This window comes from Neodiprion virginianus, chromosome 1, assembly GCF_021901495.1.
Source record: "Neodiprion virginianus isolate iyNeoVirg1 chromosome 1, iyNeoVirg1.1, whole genome shotgun sequence".
In the NCBI taxonomy this organism is placed as follows: Eukaryota; Metazoa; Arthropoda; class Insecta; order Hymenoptera; family Diprionidae; genus Neodiprion; species Neodiprion virginianus.
In genome coordinates, this window is record NC_060877.1 from 23,622,757 (window position 1) to 23,639,618 (window position 16,862).

The window sequence follows — 16,862 nt, forward strand, 5'->3', positions numbered from 1 at the left end:
AATGTCACACGGACTAATTTGCACGCTGTCATATTTTACAGCGAGCTCTGGAAATCGCTCGAATGGTATTCTCATCATTCACGATCAGCTGAAGTTAGGTAAGATTAAGTTAGATTAGACTTGTTGTGAGTAAAAAGTTCAAGTAACCCAAGGCAGCTGCTTCTTTCCGTTTCCTGGTGCAGCGCGTGATGTCATCGCGAGCTGGTAAATCGTGGGAAATTAAACGTTATCTTGTAAACGCTTTTTGATTTGTAAAAAGAGAAAAATTTCTAATCGTCTGTATTAGGATGGTTCTTATTTAAGGCTCGGATAAATTTTTTATCGTTGGCCCTCCAAATCAGCTCGTAATAATTCAGAAAACATGTTATTATTTTGTTAGATTTTTATCTCAACTTTAACCCCCGCATGTAAGAGAATTTTCCCATTTGAAATACACGAGTTTCGGCCACATTCTCAGTATATATTTTACTGTAAGAGTAATAGTATTAAAAATAATCCGTAACTGCGAGATTTTAGACGGCATTGATGCTACTATCTGATAAAAAAAAAGTCACATCATCGTACCAGGCCATCCAGACGACTTGCACACCATCTAAATCTGACTAAAAGTGACTAAAGGTGACTAAATGTGACCAAAAGTAACTAATAGTCAGATTTGTAGGACCTGCAATTCGTCTAGATTGCTTAGTTTGATGATGCGAATTTCTTCAACGGATAGTAGCACCAATGTCTAATAAAATCTCGCAGTTACGGACTGTTTTTAACATTATGACTCTTAAAAAACACGTGTGTATTTTAAGTAGAGAAATCCACCCTCTTACAGGCAGGGTTTAAAGTTGAGATAAAAATCTTTAAAAAATATAGAATTGTTTTTAAATTATTTGGAGTGGATTTGCTGGGCAAATGTTAAAAAAGTTGGTCCGAGCCCTAAATAAGGACCGCCCTAATCTAGACGTCTATGGTAATTAATGAATTTATGTTCCTCAGCAGATCTCTCATCCATCATATTATATTAATAACCAGTAAAATTTGTACTTTCGCAGATGACAAATGTGTTTTTGATACAACATATTCCGTACAAATTTACGGTTTTCACGTAGCCATGTCAAAGTCACTAAATTATACACATTTAAATTATTAACCTTAAAGATTTGAACGAGTTTCACACCTGGTAAAAATTGATACAATGTAGGTATACGGTGAAGGAGGGTAGATTCGTGTGAGCGATTTAACGGTGGTGTTTGTCATTCGATATACAGGAGAAACCGGTTGTTATCCAGAATTCCGAATTTATTCGAACACTCCGCCTGCTGCGTAGCCATCAAGCCTCTCTCTCTCTCTCTTTCTCTCTCTCTCTCTCTCTCATCTGACAACAAGTCGACCCGAATCTCTCCGCACACGCGGTCTTTACTTCTTCTTCGACTCTTTCTCATGCTCTTCCAGTTTTCGCATGTAAAAAATGAGAACTAAACGATCGAGTTGTGTGTATCTTATAATACAGGATGCATGGACTACACATGAGCAGGTTAGATGATCCACATTCGCAAAACTGGGCCATTAAATTGTAAAACATGTAAGGCTTATAACCGCTCGGTGAATCGCATCGTATGTAACACTGTTTTTACGTACCGGATGTTTAATTCGAGGTACAAAAACAAAGAACAAAAAAGATCAATTACGAAATCAATTATATCTCGAATCTTCCCACGATGTAAACCTTAAACCGACCCAACGCATCGTCTCGATTAATTTATAAATATCAGCAACGTATGAAACGCAATTTTCATTTTCTACCTAGAACTATATTTTTCGATTGTGGTAAGAAATGAAAATTTCTCTCAGTGTATCTCTGTGATAGTTTCTTTCCACCAAAATACAGTTCGGTGTTAATCCCGACATGCACAGTGTCCGCACCCTCAGCCAGCTGTTTGGAATGAAAAGAAGAAGGTATACGTATAACGTAGTCCAGGGACATTGCCGTTGGCACAAAGACCACGAATTGGGCAGATGATACAGCTAGAGCCGAAACAGATACGGAAGGTGGACGAGTAGGCGAAATAAGGCTCGAAAAAGCATCGACACAGATTTCAAAGTATTGTTCTTCGTTGGCGGATGAACGAGCCTTACTTATCCGTACCACGTTGATATTTCACCTCATCGCCTCCGGGCCATGCCCGATATTTCCTTTCAGACATTGCTGCACGTATTAATTTGTGGATGAAGAAAACTGCAGGGTTGCACGTAGTAACGACGTATAATAAGCAAGTAATCACGTTGCGAAGTATGAATTTCGGCAAGATGTGCAGGATGTTCCAATTCCTGATTACTTTGAACAAAAACACTCCGATAAATTTTCATTTCATGCAGAAATAACGAAATTGCATGGATTCTACGAATTGACTATTGGGATTTCATAGAATCCATGCTATTTCTCTATTTCTGAGTCAAATGAAAATGTATTCGAGCGTGTTTGTTTAAAATTGCATAAAATGGGGATGTTGAACCCTTTTTCGAGATTCAGGTAGGTGGACTTTTCGATATTTGGAGGTGTATACCTCAAGGTTGAAATCGACCAGGGCCCCCTTAAGGGTAGCTGCAACAATATCGCGAATGGTACCAAATGGATGTACCTAGTTTAAGTCGAAAGTTGCCAAAGTATGATTTTTATGACGAAAGAAAACACAATGCGAATTGCTAATTGGAAGACAGAGGAACGATATTGTGCTTGGCCAATGGCGTGTACCGGTTGCGTAATGAAATTCGTTGATAATTGACTCGATTGTATCGTCCTAGAGGTAGCAATTGAATGATACAATGCGGACGTTATAATTGCTGGTTTAATAATTAACAAGTACCTGTATACCTTGAACAAGTCCCTTGAGGAGGAAGAAAGAAGAAGAAGAAGAAGAAGAAAAGAAAATAAAATGATTCGTGAAAGAACCTGCAAAAACAAAGGTTTCACGACGATCAAAAGTGCGAGATGGTGCCGACAATTTAGCTGAAATAAAATTCCTTGACTTCTCCCGTTAAAAAATCCCGATTTCCCTAATTTTTCTCTACAAGACTCAAGTAACGCTTCGGTGACTTTTACAACCAAGAGCTCCAGAAATTATGCACCTTCGATACACGAGTTTGGATTGAAAAAAACGTATAGTTTTGGATCGTTTTACACAAGTAATTAGAAATTGAACGATAACATTTTCGTAATTTAGTTTAGCTAAATTCACGAAGCTTAGCTGAAGCTTGAAAACAGTTTATAAAAAAGTACGTTTTTCCCTGCGGTCCGTCACAATTCCTTGACTATTCCCGATTTTCCCGAATTTCCCGACTTGTCCCCAATCCGGTTACAGTATCCTACAAAATACCTTGTTATAATATAATAGAAAAATTTTGTTCGCAATCTAGGTTCACCAATTTAATTTCAATCGGCACAAAGAATCGAAGAATCGGCAGCGGTCTGAAACGGCGAGATCTATAGGGTTAAAAACGCGCAAGGAATAAGTGCCGATTGGAGGGCGCAGTCGAGATAAAGCTTTTGGGTGTGGTTGATTACAGTTCACCTCCGGCTTCTCCGGAGTTCCTGGCTTTCGCGTGATTTAACGCTTTATACCATAAAGCTCCGTTCACAACAAAAGTTACGCGGTGCAGATGCACCGGTGCTGATTATCTTATTGATCGATTTTTGATCACTAATAAAGTAAAGAGCTGCAGCTTTGTGTGTTAAAAACTGGTGGCCTAAATTCGCTCAAATTCGGGTTTTAGTCACGAATTATGTGATTGAAGAGATCGAAAGTCAAATTAATAAATGCAACGTTTCAGAAAGTTGTCAACAAATGGTGTACGTATGTCAAGGGGGCGTTCGCTCGTAGATCGAGTGACAAGCGATTTCATTGATTTCAATAATTTCAAGCGATTTTAAAGCGACTGCTTTCCGAAGTCTAGTTTCCAATGCGGTTTGTGATTTCGACAAGTGAACAGACGCGCGATGTCATGCAATTTCAATCGATTTTGAACGACTTTAAACGATTTCAATTGGCTTCAAGCGATTTCAAAACGACTGACAATTTCTACAAGTGAATATACAAACGATTTCACGTGATTTCCCTATGATTTCAGGGGATCTTGTACGATTTCAACCGATTTCAACTGGTTTTAAAGTGATTTCAAGCGATTTCAAAGCGACCGCTTTCCGAAGTGGTTGACGATTTCAACAAGCGATTACTTCCTCGATGTAAGTATACCGTGTACGTTTACTCCACAACTATCCAGTTTAAGACAGCTTCGCGTTAGTACAAATTTATTTCCCATTCCGAAACAAGGTCTGAACATTAGTTTGAATTCGCGTAGGTGTACCATTAGAACGCGATTTGATCTGCACGGATCGCTGCACATCTGGTCCGAAATTTGAAATCAAAATTAAACTTTATCACCGTGTATAACGCGTGAGTTATTTCATTATTTATTATTTCCTATGCTAATCCGTCATGCGTTCGAGGCGTGGCACGTTTCCGCGAGAAAAAGTTGGCGCGATAGGTAGAAAGAGAGAGAGAGAGAGAAAAAGAGAGAAAGAGAGTGGAACAAGAACATAGAGAAAAAAATGTGATTATAGATATATTTGCATACATCATAATAAACGCGTTGACACATCGTAGTCATGTATACGTAATCCTGCGTGACATAATCATGCTACCGGAGTGAAGGAAGGAAAAAAATAAAATAAAAATCAACCAACTAGTGTAAAATTATTTAGCTTCAATTATTATATTAACACCCGTCGCACACGTATAAACGCGTGAATTCGCGATAGAAATTAAAACACTGTCGCGTTTCCAACCGCTGTACGTTATTTGTTGTTCAAGTCTATCTAATCTATCGAAAACTTATATAATAACGGATATGCTTGGATAAATTTTATTATTGTAGCCTGGCATCGGCGTCGGATGACTTTGTAGGTGAACGTTGATCGAAATGATTGTGCGGAAATACCGCAAACGTTGCCTAATTGCCGGTGAGTATAATCTGGATGCAGAGATTGCAGACAGTGTAGCCGATTCGTTCAACGAAGCGTGAAATCATCAATGAAACCATATCGTCCCCCCCCCTTGATCGTCCGATTCATTTTCCTCTACAGCTGTGATGGCAATCGAGGTGCCGTTCTTACACGGAGTGAAAAAATTTGCTTCAATTTATACCGCGTACCCATAGTATAAGGCATTCCCTGCCAACTCGAGCAGGTTCTGATTTCATCATTTTTAATTTACTCGAAACTTTTTCAGATTATCGTAGCGTCTCTAAAATCCGCGATTATTTTTTTTTTTTGTTAGTTATTTTACACCACAGTTTTGAATTATGAACATTCCAACATTTTTACATTCACGGTTCGCAAAAATTTCTCACGGATTTCATTTTTTTTTTTATCACACATCAATTATTCTTCTCACATGTTTATATCAGAGTGTCGAAAAATTTTTAGATTTTTTTTTTTCAAAACTTTAGAAACGTTCGATTTTCCATCGTTCGTGTTAAATTTGTCCGAAATCGTATGGATTTGAAATCAAACCTAAAGATACCTACTTGAATATTTTTGCCAATGTACCAAAATTTTGTAAGGCTAAATGAATTTGATACCAAATATCAATCTCGTGCATTATTTATTTGTTTGTTTGTTTGTTTTTTTTTTCTATTTTTGTGTCAATTTTGTCGATATAACAAAATTTCGTAAGGCTGAATAAATCGACGTCAATCTTTTCGATGCCAATCTTGCCATTAATTTATTAAAATCAAATATAACAATAATCGGAGAAGAGATAAAACTCTGAAATTTCATTTCAGAAGAGTCTAACCAATTTACAATTATTACCTGTCAATATAAACAGGGGGGGGGGTCGAAGCAACTCAATTAGAGATGTAAAAAAGTATCGCTGAGAGAGCGGAAAGACAGAAGAATCGGCGTTAAAAACCGCGAATCGTGTCACGGTAAATTTAAAGAGTAGCCTAATTATTATCGGTACGCGACGTTGCATTTCTTTTATGCTTTTTTTTTTCCTTGCATCTTTCTTGTTCCGAGTAAACATACATGTTTGAATCGAGATACGCCAGTTCAAGTCTCGTAATTCCAATGGGAGGTGCAGAGTTGCTATAGAGGAATAGGATAAAGCAGACGTTTAGACACGCGATCGCAGAACCAAAGCTTCCCAGAATCTGCCCGGTACTCTATTTAATTTCTTATGTAATAAAAGCGTACGCGACATACTTTTAAGCAATTTATACTAACGGCAAGGAGAGGAAAAAAATGAATTTAAAAAAAAATAAAAAAAAATAAATAAATAAATATATTACCATGCGGTACGGCTCACGTTTTTATCGCGTCAATGCCATCTCAAAAAAAGACATCTCAACGAGTGAGTCGAGATTACCAGATGCCTCATACTTTGCTCGAATCGTATATGTACCCAACTCCAACTGAAGCCGTTCTCGTTTTTCTGCTACATGACTTTATTTTGTTGACATAATTTCAAGTTTCGCAAATTTTTATAGTCACACGCAACGAAGCTAGAAGCGTGTGATTAAATTTCCTCACCCAAAGTCACGCGCATTGGCTTGCCCGACCAACCCAATGACGATCACATTATTTCATGCAGTTTGTTGATTAAGAGAACGCCAATCGTACGATACGGATTATTACGATTAACGAGTGGAATTGAGAGACAAAAGTCAAGGAGTCGTTGGATTCTGAGGTGAATACAACGTCCGTCTTGAAGAGAAAGATTTGCAGATGAAGAGTGTCGAGCACTGCGGCGTGTAAGAAGAGCTACGGACTTTGGGAAGGAGTCGCGAATTTTACTGCCGGCTTCTACCGCGAATTCCAGGAAAGGTGGAAGCGGCGCTTAATTCGAAAGCTTAATTGAATGTGATAATTCAATCAATTCCAAGTAGCACGCAGAGCATGAGAGTTAGGAGATTCGCTACTCGCGCAAGTCCTCCCTGCAGTATACTTATACTTACGGTAGCTTCGCTCAAACTTGAATCAAGAACAGGTGCAGAGGTCTCATTGGAATACGTGGCTAGTTGGAACTCGAGCCAAGCCTTCAACGACCGATTCGATAATAAACGTAAGCATATACGTATACCTACGTATATATGTAAGGATGTTACATCTGTGCAGGCATAACGTATTCCCGATACTTGAACAAGGTAACAATAATATCGACCGATGTGTAATAAAAAAAAAAAAAAAAAAACGAGGAAAACTTACGGACGAGTTTCCAATCGTGAACTTGGTTTATTTCGTATTATTACTACCTGTAGTCACACTATCGCGTCGGTATACCGCAAGATATCGATTATCGTGAAAATAAGCTATAACACGACGAAGGAAAAATACGTTCGACTGAGACCTGAATTTTGTTTGCCACAAGGCGAATATCTCGGATTCGTAGGTTTGTCTGCAGTTTGAAAGTTTAATTGCAGTAACTGATTGAGGATCAATGGAATCCAGAATCTCATCACTGGATCAGCAAATCCGAATAACGCAATATGTAAGATATCAAGAATTTCAGTAAAGATTTTATAATTATTAGACTGAAGCTAGTAACGTTACTATAACGATGCATGTTTCGGAGTAATCGTTACTTCGCACTTTTGGGATTGTCTGAAATTTAGTCATTCGTAAGAAAAATGAATAAAAAATAAAAAAAAAATACTCATATTTTGAAAATCCAACTTCTAGAAAGTCGTTGTTACGTTAACGTTACTAACTTCAGCCTCGTTTGTAATGAGAGCGTTAAAAATCATAAGACTGGTTGTTTCGTTTTTTCCTTAAATTTTATTCAGACTGCGGTTGTTCCCAATTTACCCATAAATTTTTGATCAAAATCGTTGATGCAAAAACGTCTACGACAGCAAATAAATGCATGCCTATGGCGAAATATAATTTTCATTACTATATATATGATTGCACGGTTCTCAACAGACACGTTTCAGTGCATATATCGATTGAAAACCAAATTACATACCAATGACTGCACGGGTTTTTACACAATCTGCGACTCAATTATGCCTTACGGGTGCAGCCTGCACTCACCGGTATTGTATTATGTATACCTTTACAAACGGGGAGCGATGCGAGACTTTTATATAAGCTGTGCCGGAGGGCCGTGAATTTGTGATCGATACCCAGCTGCGACAATGTGAATTTTTCAAACAGCATCACGCTGTCGCAGATCGACGGTCATGTATATATTAGGCCCTATTTTCTAAATTTGACTTCTCAATTAAAAGTATACGTGGGGCGTTCCACCCCAAAGCGAAAAAGATTTTACTTATTTTCAAGCATAGTGTAGAGTGTAAAAAAATCAGCTTCGACTGAGTTTTAGATTTTTTGGACCGCGGGTTTGATTTTTACTGCTCCCGAAAACACGAAAACCTAATTTTCGAATGCATAGCACTGATCGATTGGTTTGAAATTCTTCTCGTGAGTTAATTGGTAAAAAAACGAAAATTTTGATAACGAGATGAAAATAGGCGAAACAACGTTTAGTTGAAATTTAATAAATTTCTATTCATTTCGATTTTTCTCACGTTTTAATTACTCGTTTCGCCTGTATCTTCTGAATCAAAGACTGGCCGACGTACACTTCGGTATGAAAATTTTCATGTCTTGACGAACGATTAATGAGAAAAATTTAAAGCCAATCGATCGAGACTATCAATTCGATAATTAGGTTTACCTATTTTTGGGAGCAGTAAAATCAAACTCGTGGTACAAAAAAATCCACAACTCAGTAAAAGATGTTTATTTATACATTCTACACCGTGATAAAATTTTTTTTTAAATCCCCGATGTCGACCGATTTTGAAACGCGATGTTTGAACATGAAAAAAGAAACGGCCTGCAGTCATGACGTGAGAAAAAGTAGCGAGCGATGTTTCGCGCATTCGGTCTTGTAACGAAAGTGAAGTTCAATTAATTGGACGTCTCGACCATTTCCGAATGACAATAAACACATCGGAAAGGTGCGGGTAACGTGTATAAGATATTGGAATATACAATAATGAGCAAAAGGTTGAATAACAGTCGCACGGCACGTGCCTTATACACGATTTGGCTCGACGCTAATTAGTCACAGGAGTTGGTTTTAATTATAAATAAGGAAACGCGTTTCGGGCATGAAAGCTAGGTTGGTAGGTATCCACGGTACGAAGGGGAGAGGGGAACGATTTATTACAATTCGGTGTAAAGCTTACAGCCAACAGCGATGACGATGAGCTTCAAGTTTCCAACGGCGCGTTACGCAAGCTGCATTGTTCATGATTTTCAAAGATTTTCCGTTTATAATTCGACGACGCCATTAATACGCCGGTAATTTCGTTACAATATCGTACTTCCACAATATAAATTATATATACATATATATATATGTATATATTATTATTATACGTTATAGGCACGAGTTTATTATCGGTAACGCTCGTTTTAGCAAGCCTTGTATTATACGCATGTATAATTGCTCACGCGTGCCGCGGAGGAATAACAGATAGCGGTGAAATTACAACATCACGGGTACATTGATGTACACGTGCACGCAGAAATACAAGCGAATCGCGTGTTGGTATGGATTACATGTGACGGCGAACGCGACCAACAACTCCTTAAAAGTAATTCTAACTTAGCATTGGCCCGGATTCATTTATGTTTCAAGATTAACTGCTCTCTTAATGGGTTAAGATCGTTTTCATATTATACCTGCTCTCGGGAGGAGAGCAACACACGCGTAGACACGCGTGATGTGGTTATTATTCCAGTGACATATTTACGCGTCGTCGTCAACTTCGTACTGCAAAATTCTAATATCAAGTCCTGTATAATTGGTGACGAATTGATTGTGAGTTGCGAAAGTTTCGGTGGAATAAAATAGCGAATACGATCGAAATAATGTACATGCGATAAAAACTTTGGTAATGTTTACGGGTTCGTTGACCATTTTTACAAGTGTAACCCAGAGATATCTCATCGGATCATTGATATGTTGGGAATGAAAAACGCCAATGTAGATACGACGATTCGCACGTTTGAAAAGTTGCGAAACCGCCTAATTCCGAATTATTTCATGGCGAAAATTGAAGTAAAGAGATCGAACTTTTACGAAACAACAAAGCTTCGAACGGTCGGAAACGGTCGACGGCTCAAAGTTCCGAAATGCAAGATTCCAAAAATTCAAGTTATACTAAAGAGCAAAGTTCCGAAAAGTAAAGTTTCGATACAAGCTAATACCAAAAGTTAAATATACTCACACATCGTAGTTTACTCAACGAGTGGGTGTAAAAAATCTGAAAGACCGAAGATCGGAATGACCAGGATTCCGAACGTAAAAATATCGAACATCCGGAACAAATAAAAATCAAAGTGGTGAAATTTCACCAAGCCGGAAATTCACAGAACTGAAAATCTTCGATCATTCGGAATTTCGCTGTTTCGGATATTTAAATTTTCTCAACTTCGTCCTTTCGGAACTTTGAGTGTCGGGTTTCGGACCATTCGAAACTTCGATGTTTCGACAAAGTTTGGTTTCTTTACTTTAAGTTTCGCCCCCGAAACATTCAGAATTTTGCGCTTATAAAACTTTTCAAATTCGGAAATTCAAACCCGTTGCCGAGTTGCATAACTACACGATATTTGGAATCGAAAATATTTTCCGAGGAGGAATTCATTCGCGTAAATGTTGTCCGGAAAATTCAATCCGGGGAAAATCAATCCAAGATTTCTAAGAAGAATTCTGGAACCAAATTTCCACGCATTTCCAATATACCGGTATTAAGGTGTGAATTTTCAATGATCCGTTGATAAAATTTGAAAAAAGCTAAGCTTGAAGATGTCAATAATTCAAGACGAGTTTACTATTATAATTATATGAAAGTACAAAAAATTGGTTCAACTTTATTTCTAGCTTTTCTGCGTCGCATCGGAGACTTTTTATGTCAATTTCCTATCCCCGCATTTGCGAAACGTCATAGAAAATTCCCTCCGTATAAATATACCTAGTACGTATAGGTGAAGAGCCGAGCTATTTTCTTCTACTCCTACAGAATTGAGGGTCGATTCTAGCGTGGCGTAAAAGTGACGCTTTTTTAGTCTCCGGCTTCCGGGTGAACCACGTGTGCCAATGTATGAAAGTGTGGGGATGATTTATAGTTTGGAATTTTGCCTGACTACCTTCTGGCAGACGCGTTCATGCAGACCCTTCTACATCCCTAAAACCTGCATCTTGAGTGAAATTGGACTTCTCGCCTTTCGCGTGTGCACAAATACACGTTTTATTTACTTTTCAGAAACAACATCTAAATCGGATAAAATATATCGTGGATTCGCCATCGAATTAAATAATACATGTAAAGGGAAAAATAATACGAAGATGATAATCCTCCTCCTAGTCCGAAACACGTGACGCAAAGAGAACACTAATCTATTCGAAATTCTCCGTTTACGGTTAGAAAACTAATTTTCATATATTGTACCCAGAATAATATACTTCCGTTACTTCCTGTAAGAAATGAAAATAGTCAAAGACTGCGTGTAGTAATCGCAAGTGTGGAAATCTCTTTCGGTCCAGGAGGTGTAAAATAATCGTTCCTACGTCTTCCAAAACAAGAAATTTCCTACTTTTATTTTCTCTCTTTTCACTTTTCCGACTTATCTTCGAGTCTTCGGGTCTGATATACAGTACACACGTACAGACTGCATAGACGTAGGTATGCGTATATAATGCATTCCCGACCAGGGAGAGCCACGTGCGCGACACGTGCTTTGCTTTCCTCCCGCTGTTGAAAAACGCCTGAAAATCGTAGACGGGGTGGGTAAAACGAAAAATAATCAACCTACACTGTGTGAGAATTTTTTCCTCCGTTTCTGGATTGTTAAAAACAATTTGCAACTCGATAAACATATTCAACAACTTGCAGCGGCTAGTTTCAAGTGGATTTCACGTATAATCCACGCCAAATGGCAAACACCGATCTCGTCGTCACCAGGCGAGTGATCAATTGTATGAATAATTGAGAGCAAATAGTCCGAGCAGGTGATGCGACAGCGGCTATAATTGCAAAAATGGCAGAATCCAAAGTTGTTGGAAATTCAATTTCCCATTATCATTTTTACGCCAGGATCAATATTTGCAGGGTTATACTATCAATTTTATCAAAAAAATCGTAATGGGTAGAATTTTATTTCCTTCAACTTTGGATTCTACCATTTTTGCTCTATGAGTTATTTCAGGAAAGCGAAAAAATTGAACTTTAAATCAAGATGGCGGCGAACGCAATGGCGAGATTTTCCCGAAAATCAAGATTTAGACTTTTAACCACCACCACCCCCCCCCCCCCCCCCAAAGTTAAAAAAAAAATCGCTCCCCGTAATTATTTCCATTTAAGGCTATGTTTATGTCTATCTCGACTGGACTACAGCGAAGTCGTCAAAAATCTAGTTCACAAGTATCAGAATCTCTTCCTGTATCGCTCTTGAAATCATGATCCGAATGAATTGGTTCGAGAGGTGCGTACGTACCTAATGACGAAACGAGGATCTACGAATCTGAGCGAATAACCCTTGACGTCGGTTGGACGAAGTGCGCAGGGCACGTGGGTAGAATTTCGAGATGTCCCTAATTGCGAGCAGCGACCAGAGCAGCGGGTTTATTTCAATTCGAAGTCATACCGCGCCTCGGCAATATTATATCCATATATGTAGATACGTGCGTGCGGCATGACCTCAGTTCTTAGCAAGTATAAAGCCACTAATTATACACGTTACATCCGACTTGACTGACTCGCTGGCGTTTACGAGACGTCGCGTCGTCTAACTTGCCCACCGCCACCCAACGTACCTATTATATACGTGCATACGTACATTCCGAATGCTTACACCACCGAATGACGAGGAACTTGAGAAGCAACGACGAAGAAGACGAAGACGAAGACGGCAACGATATGCCTGTTAGGTGTAATAGAGTGCGTCACTTGTTTTCAATCGTTTATAACATTTCACCGGTATATGGAAATTAGGAGAGAAATCGAAAAGCTCTGACTAACAGACCTGTAAATTCCAAGCGCATTTCTCATAAACCTATATATATGTATATATATATATTATATGTATTAGGGTAGGCCAAAAAAATCGACTATTTTTTTTTCACTTTATACTCCGAAAACTTGGTTGGTAGAGACCTCGAAAAAATTCTCTCCAAGTATGAGCTCTTAATTTTAATAGGAAGGTCCTCCGCCTCGCAGTTTTCTATTTTTTTCTTATGGCGAGGAAGAAAAATAAATATCTCGGTATCTACTGTTTATAAAAAAAGAAAATTCGTTTCATATTTTCGTAAGAAATTGAATTCTCTGCAAAAAAGGTCTCTTACAATTTTTCTGTATTCCTTACTGTTCAGATGTTATCGAAGGTTAAAGTTTGATCATTTTAAGGTAAGATGTCGTTTTTTTTTTACGAATTTTATAACTCTTCAACAAAAAGTCATTATAATACGCGCAGCTGATGGTTGTGTCGGAAATTTACTGCTCTACAATAATGGTCTCTTATGATTAGTCGATTAAATGAACCGTTCAAAAGATATTCACCGTCAAACTTCAATGCACACTATTTTTAACAGTTTTTTTTGTTAATAATTCAAACAATTTCAATTTAATTCATTAGTTTCGGGAAAATTTGTAAAATTTTACAAATTTGTTTATTCAAATATATACATACACACACACGTATTATATGTATATCATAGCAGATGCAATAAAGAATGAGAAAAGAAACTGTGAAAAAAATCCTACGCGGTGTAACAAATTTTTAATCCGGCAAGAAACTCTTCGAATATTTACGTAACGCGTCGCATTCTTTTCTCATCTACTTATACTTATGTATATATACATGGTCATATCGCAGCTCCGTCAGGAAGTAGGGAATCCGGACTGTCGATCTGGCAGCTCTTGTAAAAGATTCTTTTCACAATTCGAACGTAAAAATGAGGCGATTTTTGCCGCTTTCTGAAAATGAATAAAAGACCCTGTTTCGCAATGAACTACGTGCGCGTTGGGAAATAGGGAACCATTTCTCCACCAGGTGGGCAAAAACAGTTTTTGTCCATTGGTGAAAAAATATTTCGCCACTAGTGGAGAAATGGTTCGCTATATCCCAACGCGCAAGTAATTCGTTGAGAAATAGCGTACCTTGTTTATTTTTATCAGACGGCCAAAATCACTCAATTTTATACATATATTGTGAAAAATATCGTGTAAAAAATAAAAAAATAAAAATAAAACCCGTGTGTAATAACGATTTTGAGTTTGTACGATATAAGCACTCACTCAGAATCGTCACTTTTGCCCATGCGTCGCACAATATAAAATTACACCATTATACCAAGTCGTCATGATTCCGTGTACAACAATAACGAAAATTAAAATATCAAGGACGAAAGGTCGACGACGCGCGGAGACACGCGAGCTTCTGGAATTATATAATCCCGATAGTAATCCTCGTTAATTATCGACTCGGGTAAACCGGACTCGATCGGTTTTCCAGGCAGGATTTTCGCTAATGGAATATCGACGTAGACCGATCTCGATTCACACGTGTGTAAAATCGCAAGGCGTCGCGTCGTCGGAGAGTGAAGTTTTATCACATTGAAGTTACAGTAACGATTATTTTGCGATTTTCTAATCGCCCGAAATTCGGTAAACCGTAATAAAACAAAACGTACTCAGATTTCGATATCTCAGTTCCTTAAAAATCGTTGTAAAATTGAAAAAATAGCGACTTCCATCCCCGATCTTCCCCAAAGTTCAACCTCGTGAACTTTTCACCATAGTTTGTATACCCGGCCTGTTACACCATGCATGTGGCCCTGAGGCGCAGGAGAGAAACGGGAATATCGGTGGCTGCATTGACTGCCTCGGTGAACCGGTATGGAATTATTATTGACCTGGTCAGCTGCACTGGCTCTCACAACTCGAGGAGGCATCGAGTTAAGGCATGAGTGTAGTACCAGAATGACGTTTGATTAAGGATAAATCGGATCGACGGTTTTTCTTACTCACCCTTTCGTCGAACATCTCCGCAGGCATGCGACTCGCCGTTACTCCGTTCATTTTTTCGCTTCCCCGTATTTTCAACCCGTGCGGATGAATTTTTAATCCGTTTTCAACTGCAGCGAGCACATGTATAATAAGGTTTATAAAACAACAGCTGCCGCTTGATTTACACCGGCAATACGGATATACATAAATACACGTTTATTACCCAGGGGCTTGTAAGCTATTGTATCAAAGAATTGTAATTATCAAGAATAAATTATTACATCCAGAAATATTTCCGGCAAGGATAACGACGCGTTTTTTACACTCTGATTTTTGCTAACGAATTCGTTCACAGTATCGTTGCTCGTATTTTTCTTGTTATTCACACACACATATGTATATATATACTACCACTTTTGTTACACTGTTTAATTGTAAGTGCATACGTCCGTGTATTACGGCTTACTCACAGTGAATCAGTCCGTTGTGTATTCACGGAACTATAAATTTATTCCCCGAACAGAACTGAACACTAATTGTATACTATTATCGTTATCGTTATGTACTTTTCGTCTCGTCTGCTGATCGAAACTTGCACACTTGTATACTTGCACCAAGGAGTGAAAAGTTTCATTGATCGAACTGCGCATACCTTATCAAACACGTTAGGATTTACAGTCTTCGAAGTCGCCTTGAAACGCGAGACCCGGTTATCTATAATGTTATACGTACAGACGCAAGCACGCATGGAATACTTTTGAGTAAAGCATAGAGGCACGTACGATATGATGGATTAATTACGAATTACAACGGTTAAAACATTCGCATTAGACACAGCGCGTCAAAGTTTCGGCGAGGGTCGAATATTCCTTCATGCCTTATTGACTCAAGGTCAACCCGAGAGTTTTGACCGTTGCCTAGTTTATGCCGTCAATCTTTGCCGTTTGTAAACGATCCTCGATTAAGAACTGTTCAGTTGTGTTGCTACCGCGCACCGCATCAGTGCGCGATTTCAAACTCCAAGCTTAACCTGAAAATCACTGCGCACGCGCACATTTTTTTCCTCCCGTTGCAAAACACGTGGTGGTAAAAGTACATACCATGATACGTTACGCGATTTCGGAAGTACGGATAAAGAACCGCGCGAGGATTCTCAATTTATTTCATACGCATCGTCCGTTCCATTCGGCTTCTTTACTTCCCTGTTAGGACAAAATCACCCTCAATATTCTATCATCATCGAAACCCTGTATATTATATCGAATAACGGGCAATCGATTTCATTTGAAATTAAACGGCAAAAACAAACGCACGCGTCAACGAACGATGTGACTTACTTCGTGGATGTGACTATCGTGTCGGACAAATGACAGCTGACCCCTGACTACGTTCACGCGGAACCCTAAATCCAGGATTCATGCGTCTGGAGCGACGGTCGGATTAAAGAATTCTTTCGTACAGAGGTTATAGCTGATTAATTCTCAAAATAAATTCGTGATTTACCGGCGGATGGAAACGTGATCGGTGAATCAAAATTTCGCGGACACGGGCCGATCGTTCGTCGATCAACGAGTCTTAGGAGTTGATCCGCGAGATATCTGATGCAACCGTATCCTGTAAAGCGGTGTTAATAAATTTATACGAAATTGATTGAAAGAAAAAAAAAGAAGAAGGCGAGAGGTACTCCACTGACGTTCGCAGATACGGAAACCACGTGGTTAATGAACAGAATTCAGACTGCCCGCGACGAACGCTGATGCGAAGCGGAGTTGAGGCGCACCGCGTCGCGACTG

General features: G+C 38.7%; 2 protein-coding genes across 3 annotated transcripts in view; one reads left to right on the forward strand and one right to left on the reverse strand.

Annotated features, from left to right (window-relative positions):
- LOC124307472 (four and a half LIM domains protein 2) overlaps positions 1-16,836 on the reverse strand; it is a 141,493-nt gene extending 124,657 nt beyond the window's left edge. Inside the window, exons 1-2 of one of the 2 annotated variants that reach the window (XM_046769177.1) lie at positions 16,763-16,836; positions 15,091-15,783 (exon numbers count right to left, since the gene is read on the reverse strand). In XM_046769177.1, the coding sequence (XP_046625133.1) occupies positions 15,091-15,141 (51 nt within the window). In that variant the 5' untranslated portion in view covers positions 15,142-15,783; positions 16,763-16,836. The remainder of the gene's footprint in view (positions 1-15,090; positions 15,784-16,762) is intronic. The other variant, XM_046769214.1, reaches the window with a different exon arrangement.
- The window catches only part of LOC124307527 (DNA-directed RNA polymerase III subunit RPC4), a 23,687-nt gene continuing 6,825 nt past the window's right edge, over positions 1-16,862 (forward strand). Inside the window, exon 1 of the mRNA XM_046769294.1 lies at positions 1-98. Coding sequence (XP_046625250.1) covers positions 2-98 — 97 coding nt within the window. The 5' untranslated portion in view covers position 1. The remainder of the gene's footprint in view (positions 99-16,862) is intronic.